The sequence below is a fragment of the Neomonachus schauinslandi genome, chromosome 6, assembly GCF_002201575.2.
Source record: "Neomonachus schauinslandi chromosome 6, ASM220157v2, whole genome shotgun sequence".
NCBI classification, from domain to species: domain Eukaryota; kingdom Metazoa; phylum Chordata; class Mammalia; order Carnivora; family Phocidae; genus Neomonachus; species Neomonachus schauinslandi.
In genome coordinates this window covers 141,715,517-141,728,678 of record NC_058408.1, presented here as the reverse complement: position 1 = coordinate 141,728,678, position 13,162 = coordinate 141,715,517, and the positions used below count along the sequence as shown (strand labels likewise).

The following is a 13,162-nucleotide window of genomic DNA, read 5'->3' as shown; positions in this document are numbered from 1 at the left end:
AGGACCCCGAGGAGGGAAGGTTTAGCCCCGGGAGCCAGCACTGGCTAGAAGAGACAGCTGTGTTAGTGTGAAGGGACAGCTGTAGCTCATCTGTGGCCATTTATAGAGAAGCTCCTGCTTAAAACTGTAGCCCAGCAGGGAGGGCCTGGGGCAGCAGTGAGACGGGGCTGGAGCGGGGGACCCATGCCCTGACCCCTTTCTGTCCCCACTCTCTTGCAGGTGCCTCCCAGGGCCAGAGAGTAACTGGAAGCCACTGGGCAAGGCAGCGCAGAGGACGCACTCTGCTGACGTCAGCCTGCTGGGGTGCAGGGAGGGGCAGAATATGGAGCAGGATGGGCCAACAGAAAACAGTGGGCACAGTTCTTTGGAAACCTCTTGCTTTGGAGCCTGTGTCCTACCTCTTTTAAGATTAACTTGGACATTTTCTTAGTCACTTCTGATTGCGAGACCCCTCAGGAAATTATCCTGCACTCCCTGAAGCGAACCCTCTCTGAGCTCACAGCAGGACTGAAGGGTTTAGACAGTGTGAGGGGAAGAAGTTCCTGACTAAGGAGCTTGGACTGTGGAGTTTGGCTGCCTTTCTTTGCATCCTGACTGTACCACTTGATAACTGTGTTACCTTGAGTAAGCTTCTTAACTTCTCTGTGCCTCTTTCTGCTGCTGGAAATGGAAATAAAAACAGCACAGTACAAGGATTAAGTGAGCTAACATGTAAAGTGCTCTGAAGGGTGCCTGGTAGCACAGTTAAAGTCAATAAAATATCAGCTGTTGTAAGGCTTACTGTCATTCTTTGCCCTTGCTTCACTGTCAGTGGGGTATTTTTTTCTTTTCCTCTTTTCAGATTCATTAGAAGTTTTCTGTTACGTTAGAGTTCTTAGTTTATACTCCTCTCCCAACTACATTTGTCCCCAGAGTGAAGCCCTGGGTCTCTAGTGCCTGCTCTCACAGTTAAACAAGAAGAGCAATAGCATAGTGTCCTTTGCAAACGATCTTAGAAGTTATTCTGTGATCGTTTAAAGTTATACTTATTTCCCATGCACAATAAGGAATTGAATGGTGTTTGAGAAAGTTAGTCCTCTGCTACACCCCCCCTTCCTTCTTTGCCCGCTTCCAGCCAGGTGGGTCACCTCCTGGATTTTGCAAATAACTTGAATTCCCTTATTAAATACAAAATGGGTCACAGTGTAGGCCAAAAATGTATTTAGCTTTATAATTTCAGCAGTAATGGGGCTTGGAAAGAGATATCATGGAAGAGGTAATAATACTTGTTTTTAAATGCCTTCAGAAGAGCTTCAAGTGTTGTTACGTGACTTCTCACTGAAAGATTTGAAGTCCTAGAGCCAGGAATTTACAGTTTGCATTGTCTTATGCTAAGAAGACAGTTAATCAGTTTTAATAGATCTTTGTTCTTCTGTGGGGTTTTTGTTTTTTTTCTTGACAAGGACTTTATACATTTTCACTCTCAATAGTCTCTAGGGGTGCCTGGGTGGCTCAGTCGGTTAAGCGACTGCCTTCGGCTCAGGTCATGATCCTGGAGTCCCGGGATCGAGTCCCGCATCGGGCTCCCTGCTCAGCAGGGAGTCTGCTTCTCTCTCTGACCCTCCCCACTCTCATGCTCTCTCTATCTCATTCTCTCTCTCAAATAAATAAATAAAATCTTTAAAAAAAAAAGTCTCTAGTCTTTCTTAGATATTCTTGCTCTAAAAGAATGTATTTGTTAGAGAAAAGGAAGGACAAAGAAGAAAATGAATGCGGCCAAATGCCTTAGTGACTCATGCGGTGGTTAGTTTTATTACTTTATAAAGGTTGGTTGGCCTTTCTAGTCTGTCTATGAAGGGCTGGTCCATAGCAGCTATTTTAGGACAGTTTCAAGTTCTTACCAATTATTTCCTTACTCAGTATTTATTTTAACTTCAAAATAACTAATAAGTGACATTATAGAAGAGATACTAATGATTCCTCGAAATATATTTGGTAGTATTCATTTAAACTTGTAAATTAGAGTTTACTTGGGAAAAATTCTTTAAAATTCGGGAAATATCATGAGGTAAAAAATTGACATAAAAACTTTAGAACGTTCGAGGGGGCACCTGGGTGGCTCAGTTGGTTAAGCGACTGCCTTCAGCTCAGGTCATGATCCCAAGGTCCTGGGATCGAGTCCCACGTCGGGCTCCCTGCTCAGCGGGAAGCCTGCTTCTCCCTCTCCCACTCCCCCTGCTTGTGTTCCCGCTCTCGCTGTGTCTCTCTCTGTCAAATAAATAAATAAAATCTTTAAAAAAAAAAAAAAAAAAAACTTTAGAACGTTCGGGTAACACACCTTCTTAGCTTAAAATATTTTTGAAAATACAAATTTTAAAATACTTTCATCAGCGTAAAATTTGCTTTAAAGGTCTTTGTCACCCCCAAACTCCTTCAGTTTTGATTTCTAAAACTAAAGTTCCTTAACCATGAAGTTGAAATTTGTATAGACTTTTTCAGTAGGAGCATGTCTAAGTTCATCCTTACACCTGATTAAAAACACCATTTCCCTTAACCTGTCAACAACTCAGTTGAGCAGTCAGACTGCATTATTCGATATCTTGTCTGACAGGAGGACAGCATTCCAGAGAGAAAGATAACACAAATTGGTGCCACACTTCGATAAATAGAGACATTTTATTTTTCGCCAAGCTAATTCAATCCAGTTCAGTTAACTCTTTTTCCCCCCTTAAGGACAGATCAAAAAAGGTAGCCATGAATGACTGAGTGTGTCATGTGTTTGACACGTCAGTGTGTGAAAATAAAGCCGACCCCAAGGGAGGGGCCGTGCCTTTATCCTGCAGACAATGCCCCGCGAGAGCCCTCTCGCTCAGCTCTGCGCTGCGCATGGCTGCCAGTCATAATGGGGGTAGCGGGGCCGGCTGTGCACGACACCCTTTCCCCGGCCCGGGGGCGACCTTTGTCATTTCAGCATTCTTAAGAATTCTCAGACATTTCCCGGGCTGTCACTGAGTCTCACTTTAGTTCCATAGGCTAAAGCTACTGGATGTTACATCTTGGTAGTTTTGTGATTTTGCTAAAATCTGTGTCCTCAATGTCTGTTTTTGAAAAATCGGCATTACAGTAAATCTAATGCCAGCATTTCTGTTTCTCAGTTCAGTACTTTCTTCCTGAGACAGAGAAGGATATCTGTACAGTCCATACTGTTGTTCACGATAGTTGTCATTATTGTCAATTGTAATGGTATGGATTACGCTACCGGACATGAGTTGTCCAAATAGCATTTATGAAAGAAGATTAAAATTGTCAAAAACTTGCCCACTGCTCTAAGGGATCAGGTCCAAGAGCCCCATCTTTTGCACCAAGAGCCTTCAAGGGCTGCTTCCTCCCCACGGGCCTTGTGTTCTAGTCCCTTCCGTGTCCTGTAATGGTGTCGTCTCGCAGCCGCAGGCCACGCGTCTTATCTTCAGAGCCCTTTCTCTCTGCCAAACCTGTCCTTCCTTCGTGCAATTTTAAATCCTCCCTTTTCTTTGACGTGGGCCTTCCTTAGCTAATTGCTGCGATGGGACATTTCGTTTTCCATGTGGTCTAAAAATGAGACTCTCGAGTGCGCTCCCCTCCCTCCACAGGTGCAGCTCTGCCATGTGCCTGCTCAAAAGGAGGGGGGTTTGTGTTCTGAGGAATCCGGGAGTCCTGTCTGTCCAGGGCTTCAGCAGGGTGGCCGGGGCTCACTCAGCACATCTGTGTGCAGAGAGCAGGGCTAGGCCGTGTGTCCGAGTTAGGAGGGCAGGGGCTGGAACCACACACCTCCCCACCTCCCCCTCTTACTGACTGGCCACACTCAAGTTACCGAACCTCTCTGTGACTCGTTCCCTTATCCTGAAAATGAAAAATCACACCTCCCTTATGGGTTATAAAGATTAAATGGGTTAATTTTGGTAAAGTGCTTCGAGGAGTATCTGGCACAGTCTAAGTGCCATGTAAATGTTTATTAAATAAAATAATTCACTGAGCATGTTCTTTTAGTCACTGTGCTGAGTGTTTTACATGTTGTTAACCCATTTCATCCTAACAGTAGTCTCCTATGTGTGGACTATTGCCACCCCCCTTTTACAGATGATACAAAGTTAAGTGACTTGCTCAGGGTCACACAGCAAGATTAGGGCAGAATTGGATTTGAATTCACGCCGCTTGGCCCCAGGGCCGTCAGTCACTTCTCTCCTCTAACCACGGTGTGTACCGCAGACCTGAATGGAAATCATGTTGTGCGTGAGACTATCTCTGTTGGCTGGAGAGCCATGTGACAGGATGTGTTTCTTGACCTATTAGAAAACAGTGTGCCATGAGGGGATGGCCAGGAGAGGTTAGCCCTCCAGGACTAACCTGACGTTGATTGCCTTGGACTGGAAATTGGGGAGGACGGGGACCACCTGTGTTTAGCAGCCCTTCCCATGACACTCCAGGCCTACGTGTGGCTTGTTGGATTTTATTTGTGTTCATTTCTTTTAAGCCACTCTTTGCTCAGGCTCTTGAGGCTTTGCTGGTACACACTGATGCTAGTCTGGAACCGTACAGAACACTGTAAAGGCAGTGAATGAGAATGTGGGTCAGCTGCATCAGCCTGTTGCTGGGGTGTTCATTTGTGGGTATTTAAAATATGTTTTAATCTTCTCTGCCATGTCACCCAGCTCTACTGAAATATGCTCAGTTTATCCACAGGAGTTCTAGCTAGAAAAGGTCAGTCATCAGTTCTGGAAGCTCGTGCTGCGAATCTTAGTCATAACAAATGAAATGTTGGACATGTGAGGCCTTCTCTCATGCAAGAAATGCAAGTGTGCCCCATGGGTTTATAGCTTGGGACATGTGCCTGTAGGAAGAGAGACTGGCCAGACGTTATAGCCAGTGTTGAGACTTTTTGTGCGTGCCATCAAAAGTTGTAAAACTGTAAAGGATTCCAATTGTTTGGCTGATAAAACACAGATAAAGAAAAATGTCTATTTTACAGCTAAGTATTTTTTTGGGGGGGGTATAAAAAGATTCCTAGGACAGTAATGCTTTGTAGAGGCTCTAATGTCCAATACTCTTAAGTGCTGGGTGAAAGTTAAACTTGAATAGCAATGATGAAATATTTACTCATCAGATGGCTTTGAAGTTTAGCCACTTTTTGGTTGTAGTCCCTTCCTAATGGAGATGTTTCAAAGAAGAAAATGATTGTAGCATTCAGCTGTGATGTTCTCTTACTCTCTGCATGGAAGAAATCCATTTTGTTTTGGTCCATTTGGGTATTTACATTTTGAAGACCACTTACTTAGAAATCACATTAATGACAGAAATAGTTCATACAACTCTGAACTCATTCTCATTGATAGGATGATGTTTAAAAGTTAATTTTTCTAATACCTATATAATCTTTTTAAAAGATTGTTTTAACTCTGGCATTCTACAGTCTTTCCAACTAAAATTTATTGAATTCTCCACAGTTTATATCAGAAGGGCCTCAGGTGAGTGTGCATATAACATGAGTAAGTGATAAAATTCAGCTGTATAAACTATCTTACTGGGTAAAATCGCTTATGTTTAAAGGTTTTTAGAAACTATACATTTAGAGGTACAGTTCTTCAGTTCTGATAATAACTGAAAGGTTTTCTTTTAAAGTTTAAAATTGTAGGTGCTTGGGAATGTTGAGTCAATATTGTTTTTCTCCTGCGTCCTGGGTTAAGTTTCATTCATCCATGTCATTTAGGACTTCAGAAATTGTTATTGCCGTGTTGGTTAGGAGGGTTCTGTTTTTATGTTTCCTCAACCATGCGGACTGTGCGATATACTTTTAACATTTGTGTTTGTCTTTTGTTCCTTAGTTTTCATATGAATCCGACAAGTAATGAGGACCTCAGGAAAATCCCGGTAAGTTGCAGAGGGGTTAGTGCATTACGGGAAAAGAAGCCACAAGCCGGCCTTCTGGCTGGCATACATTCTTAAAAAGACCTTCATCCTGAATCCCTCAGTTACCCTTGGATTATAGTTTAATGTGGTAATCTGGGGAGAAAGAAGAAAAGCAAAATTCCAGCTTTGTCTTTAATATACGATAGGGTGTGACTTTATGATCTATAGAAATTCAAGCAAATATGATAGTTCTAATTGAAGCCAATTTAGAATCCACATTCGCAGCTGTTTAAAAACTGTTTTAAAATTAATGTGAAAGCTGTATGTCAGGGTCAACATTATAGTTAGGAAATAAGAGCACGTGGAGAAAAATGAACATTTTGTTGTTGTGGCAAAAATCGAAGAAAGAATAAAATTGCCTTATTAACATTGAACAATAGGAAAAGCATCCTGGCAAGAGATCTAGCTAACGGGGAGAGGCTTTGAAAGAACCTTTAGGACACTTACCTTCTTAGAACAAAACCAAATATATGAACAGGCTTGGAAGCGACCAGCTGAATTAACTCACAGATTTTGCAAGGACTATTCAGATATCTTAACTTCATTTTATTATTATTTGAAGACCAGGTTTGACTCTCTGTTCCAAGTTCCACTGCATCTTCAGTCAATTATAAATGCGTCAAACCTGGAGAGTAAGTTACTTTACAAAAGTATGGGCACATGTTCTTGGTAGAAAACTGAATTCTCACTGAATAACAGAAATAGAGCCTTTATTCCAAGAGACTGGTGGTTGCTGTTTGAACCATCTGTCCTTAATGTGTGTGATCCAGATGTATAATAAGAATTTTTTAAAGCAATAACATACCACAATTTTCTAGGATGTGATTTGCCTAGAAGACAGTGTGGTGTGGTGAATTAACCATTCTAAATGTAGTTATTTGTACTTAGAACGGTAGAAAACACTATAGAAGCAGAGGACTTTGTGCTGCGCTTTTGCTGTTTTATGTAAATGATTTATAAGTTTTGATGTTTCATAAATACTCAAGTCTTTAGAATATGGCAGTCTGGTGAGAAATGTCAGAATATATGAAGTCAGCCTTTGATCAGATAGTAAAATGAATTCTATCAGGCGGTTACTTAATCTCAAACAAAATGCAATATCAAAAAATCGATCTAATGTGCAGCCATTGTTTATTAAGTAACCTTAATTACAATTTCTCTGTGCTTGTAAATGTACTTTTCCCAATCTTGTAATTTATTGCCGTAAAAGCATCCTTAGAATTCTTTAAAGAAATAAAATGTGAAAATTGTTTTAGTTAAAGGATTTAAAGGTGATAAAAGAATCCTTGATGTGTGATTGTTTTTCTCTGGAATACTAACTATTCTAAATGGCAGCGAAAGGATTACTAGGTGTTGTTAATTTACTGCAGGATACAATTAAGAGGAGAAAGCTCATCCTTCTACCGAGCGTTATTGAGGAAAAGTATTTGAACAATTTTTATGTCGAAGATTATAAGATGTTTGAAGTAATTTACATTAAGTTCTCCGATAATAGCCGTCCACCAAGTTATTTCTTTCCCCTTCTGGACATAGTATTTTGTAATTAAGTTTGTGTGTCTTACATGCTGTTGCCAACACCTGTCTGTGAAAGCTCAGTGTTTAAACAGGAGGAGTAGCCAGTTGAAAGGGCAGTGCGAGCTCTTTAAGGCCTAATTAAGAACTGAAAGGGAGATGAAGGCAGTAGGACAAAAGATGTGAAAGTAGCTGAGATGATATTCCCAGAGCAAAGTTCCTCATTAGAACAATAATGAGATGATCAGAGAATGCCAAGCCTTCATCTTCTCTCTCTCTCTCTCTCTCCTCTGGCTGCCTTGGATGTCAGTTAGTGCCCCACCAATATTTGGTTACCAGGACAACCTTTCTTTAAATCTCCAGTTATTTTGAGTCCTGATAATTTGCTTTTGTTGAAATTTAAATATTGCAAAAAATATACATTTCCTCATTTAAAAGGCTAGGCTATGTGTGAAGTAAAAATAGATCACTAGTAATTCTCCAGAGTCTTTTGTACAGCTCTGTTATTTAAAATTGTGAGTGGAAAACTTCTTGTGATAATTCTGCTGATCTCTCACCCACTCCCTATTTTCTGATATCTGCATATGGAAATTTTTAACAGAGGTTGGGTCGGAATGACAAAGGATCGGTTGTGAAAGGGGAAGAGAGAAGACAAATTTACATTAAATTTCAATGTAAGAAGACATCTTAAAAACACATGTGCTATCTTTGTGGAGCAAGGGGAGTAAATATTAAGTACTTCGGAGTCCCACTGTAGGTTTAGGGGCTCTCTACCGGTTTGGAGGTTTCTCAGTTTTAGAAGTTTTTCCGAGAACAGTATTAGAAGTATCTTTTGGAAAAATAATTGATTATGTATTTGCCTGAGAGTTTTCCTCTTCAAGTAAAATACTTTTTGTGACCAGAAAGTTAATTTCCTATTTTATGGATTAATATTAATCTTTATTATTTTATTGGGAACTATATCAACAACAGAAGGAGAGGTAGATCTATACATATGTATTGAGTATATCAGTCAGTTTGAGAATCTCAGGCCTAAAATTAGAGGGGTTAAATGCTTTTCAAATATGGGATAAAATCTGGAACTAAGCACAAAACTGTTTTTAATTATTATATATTCTTTTCCAGAATATAGTTTATAGTACATGTGTTTCTAAGATGTTTTCCTGCCTAGAAACTTGATGCAGAAATTTGGGGGAAAATTTTCACATAAAAGGACAAATGGAAAATGAAAGGTCAGAAATATATTTTCAGGAAATCTGTACATAAGTATTAGATGGTTGTGAGGGGAAAAATAAGCCAAATAATGGCTTTTCTACTCTAGATTATGGCTTTAAAGCATTGAACATTATCCTGGGATGATGATGAATTATTTTGAGAGATTAAATCGTTAGATTGATTCATATCATGGCATTAATGTAAACTACATATGTCAGAATAAGAATTTTTCAACATGTCTTTCATCCTCATTGTCTTTAGAGAAATGTTTAAAAAAAAGTTTCAATCACATTATCTGGTAGTACTGGTGTGGTTAAATATAACAATATAAATGATTTTCTAACTGTATATCATCACTTAGTTTGGAGAAATCAGTTCATATATGTGTAACTTGATTAAGATTAGAGAGACTCAGATGCTGTTATTATGTTAAACCAAGAAAACATAAAAACAGCCTCAACTAGTCAGTAATGAAACCCATTTAGTTCGATTTCATTAACCCCTGCAATTCGCACAAGAACGCCTATTTTTCAGAATATGTTTTATTAGATAAATGAAATCACATTAGTTGGATGTTATTACTTTTCTAAAATGCAGTTCAGGAAAAAAAATTACTGTGTAGACCAGGAAATTTTAGAGTTGAAAGGAACCGTGGTGAACATCTCATTTATCAGATAAGGGAAGTGAGGCCCAGGCTGGTATCTGTCTCAAATCTATGCAGAATTACTTGAGTTACGGTAAGAAAGTTTAGCTTATTTTTAATAAATTTAAAAAATATACTTACCTCAATACTGTGTCTTATCTTTTCTGTAGAAATCTGCTTAATATAATAAATGTTTAATAAGATTGTGGTTAGGAAATTTTAAGTTTTATATCTCTAAACTGCTCATGACCAATTAAATAAATTAGTAAATACATGAGTGTGAGTGTGTGTGTGTGTGTGTATACTCTTATTACAAAAGATTGAGAGAAGAAAAAGTAAACCATACTTGTCTCCAGGGTTGTGGTAAAGCAATATTCTTAAATGTTCTTTAGCGACAAAGGTAATACAACTGCTAAAGTTGTATCTGGTCCCAGTTTCTATTGCTAAAATAAGTTGTTTTAAATACAGTCTTAGAGAATTTAAGCTCACTTTCCATTGGCATCCCCTCTATTCATTCTGTTAATGTAGCGGAGGCTCTCACTAACTTTAACATTGCAGTAGCTTTACAGAGAATCTCAGCCCCTCCAAATGATCATACCCACTCTGCCATTTTAATTTTCCTAGAACTTCACTTCAGTCATTTTCTGCCCCTGTTTAGAAACCTTCAGTGGCTTCCTGTCACCCATTGCAATAATCCAGCATCCTCGATGGTCTTTTGGAACCTCCCATCTCAGTCTCTCCATGCCCTGCCCTGAACCTTGCTTTCCGGCACCCATTCTCTCCTGATCACCTGCTGTTGAGCCCACTGTGCCTTCAATCTGGTTTCCTCCTTTAAACAAGCAGAGCCCACTGCTTGGGATGCCTGTTATCCATTTCTGCTTGGCAGAGTCTCTGAAGGCCTAGCATGAGCTATATCTTCTCTATAAAACATAAGTGATTCCGTGAGGTTGGAGCATTTTTCGATCCTGAATTTTTCCCTTTTTCCTTGAGAAGGGAGTGACTTTGGTAACCGAAGCATCGAACTGATAACTGTACTTCAGTGTTTCTCTGATCGGCAAAGTCAAGGTGCTTTGGGGCCGAGGGGATAAAAAGTTACACTTCGGCTCTCGTGATGAGCACTAGACATATACCAAATTAAAGTAGATCCTGAAAATGAATAAAGACAAATTTAATCCAATGAAAACAAGAAAGGAAAAGGCCTGTTTGCATTCCCCTGCCAGTCCCTGTTCTCCATCCTCCATGGAATAGATTAGATATAGTCCTTGAGAGCGGGACTGGTTTCCTCAGTGTATTTTTCCTTACAGCCAAATGGAAATGTTTTGAAAGAAAGTGATAAAAACCAGTTCTAAGCTGTTGAGTTTTAAGGATAGAACTATGTATAAAAAGGCATAAAGGTTGCTCCTTTATATTTGGATGTTACAGTTTATATAATAAATCTAAATATTATACACTGTAGATGATGTTCCAGTGCTGTTTTGATGAAATTTCTGACAAATATTTTTCTTTTATTATTAGAGTGCTTTGTAATAAAAATGAATTAAATCAGTGTCTTTTTCTGTTTTGTTTATATTATTTTTGTGTAAAAAAGAATACCGATAGAATAAGGTTAGCAAAATAATAAGTGAAAGGAGAGAACGCAGATAAACTAATCCTGAGTGTTCCTTCACGTGATTGTAGTTGAACTCCCGAGTTTCCTAATAACCAGGGCAAAAAGGGAAATAAGTTATATAGGGATTAGCACTAGGAGGAGGAGGAAATAGACTGGTTCCTCAGGGGAGAAGAAGCTTCGTTTGCCTCTAAATTAAAACAGAAGTTACCCCCACGGGGCTTCCTCCAAGGCTGCTCATTGATTTAATTCTGGAGGCCTTGAACAGTTCATAGCAAAGTGGAGAAGCACATGGGATGCTGCTGCTTCTTGAAACCATTTTCAATAGAAAGCCAAAGTCATAACATTAAACCACAGTTCATTGGAAGCAGTTCCATGAGGACTAAGCCATTGTCCAAATGTATAGTTTTCAGTAACTTCTTAGAGTTGTTTCGAGTAACTCTTAAGAGATCTTTAGTTTTAATCTATTTTAGTTATATCTGTTACAGAACATTTTATCTCTTAGTCCTAAATTATATGGTCAATTTCGTATATTAGAACATTGTCCACAAAGTAAAAAGCGGTTCTAGAAGGATTTAGAATCACAGTCAAAGCTTTGGTGCATCTGCCCTAGTTCTTGCCTCAGGACCGGCTAGCCGCGGTGTGAACAGTCGCGTTGGTTCTAGCCACAGACACAGAAAAAACTTGATCAGGATTTGAAAAATCAAAAGTTGAAGTTCAAAATAATTCTGAATTTGCCCGCCATGTTCTGTCTCCTAAAGTGACCCATCTTTTTCCTATTCCAGGACAGCAACCCTTTTGATGCCACTGCAGGGTATCGTGGTCTGACCTATGAGGAGGTCCTCCAGGAGCTGGTGAAGCACAAAGAGCTCCTGAGGAGGAAAGACACCCACATCCGGGAACTCGAGGACTACATCGACAACCTCCTCGTGAGGGTCATGGAGGAGACACCCAGTATCCTCAGAGTGCCGTACGAACCGTCCAGGAAGGCTGGCAAATTTGCCAACAGTTAATAAGCCAGTTGTGCTGCATTTATGATTAGGGGCAAAAAGGAAAGAAGAAAGAGAAAAAGAATGAAGAAAATCTTGGTACCGCAAAAAACTGCATTATCAGGCGTCATTATATACTGTTTCCTTGCGAAAAATTATTTTACCTGTAAATATTAACAGGGACCATCAAGAGTGACCTTTGAAGTGAGCTCAATAATTGAAACATTTAAAGTGAAAACGGGTCAGATTCTCAATGAATAAGCAGTTCCTTAGGATTCACTTAGGTGCTGGTGCTGGCCTACTAACCTGCCACAGACCTAGGGGTAGCTGCGAAGTACATGAAGTACTGTTCCTCAGGAATGGATCTCATAAAGCAGAATCGATGCTCTGGCTGGGTTCTCAGAAGTCAATTTGTAGACATACTTAGCTGCAGGAATACTGTTCATTATAAACCCTAAAAAAAGTTCATATTTTATATGCATATATATGTACATGAATGTATGTTCATGTATCTTTGTATGTAAAATACATGCATATACCTCATATATATACATGTGTTTCTAGAACATTTAAAAACAACTGATTGCCTCTAAAATTAGGATACTAATTTCTTAATTTGAAAATCTAGTGTGTGCTCTGTCGATGCAAAACAAGTCGTCATTGCTGCCAGTACGGTGTGTTAGAGGGGAAGCTGCTTCAGATCACTCTTGACTTTGCGAATCTTGGTTTCACAATGAGCTGCTCCTGTATATTATTCCAGCATCAGATGTTTGCTCTTCTTCTAAAAGGACTGATTCCAAGGTTTTTTTTCTTGTTTTTAAAGCGTGACATATTTGAGGAAAATTTACTAGCGTCACAAGAGTACGAATTTCTTGAGTTAATTTTTTATCTTAACATTTGCGTTTTAAGTAGGAGAGAAGCTAATGTAGTCTGTTCTGTTGAGATTCTGAATGCCTTTAAATCACTAGCAAAGAAAATATTAGGAAGTCAGATCTGAAAATAATTCTGAGGGGGAAAAAAGTAGGTGATCGTCAGATGCCTGATAACCCAAAGCAATGGACAAATTCTAGGAATGAAGAATTCGGCTTGGTTTCAAGTTACGTAAATAATAGAACAGATGGTTGCATTTGGGTCTTGAACCAAAATAAGAGTCACTGAAGGAGGAGTGAGTTGTTGGAACAGGCCTTCGCTAGCAAGGCACTCTGCACACTGTTCTACATCCACCCTTAAGAATTGGTTTATTGCAAAATTATATGTCAGCTCTTTTAAGTCTGC

The 13,162-nt window shown here is 39.4% G+C and overlaps 1 protein-coding gene across 1 annotated transcript in view; it reads left to right on the top strand.

Annotated features, from left to right (window-relative positions):
* Nucleotides 1–12,339, top strand: part of RAB11FIP2 (RAB11 family interacting protein 2) — a 39,240-nt gene extending 26,901 nt beyond the window's left edge. Inside the window, exons 4-5 of the mRNA XM_021699867.1 lie at nt 5,838–5,883; nt 11,684–12,339. Of these exons, the coding sequence (XP_021555542.1) occupies nt 5,838–5,883; nt 11,684–11,911 (274 nt within the window). The 3' untranslated portion in view covers nt 11,912–12,339. The remainder of the gene's footprint in view (nt 1–5,837; nt 5,884–11,683) is intronic.
* The last annotated feature ends 823 nt before the right edge of the window (nt 12,340–13,162 follow it).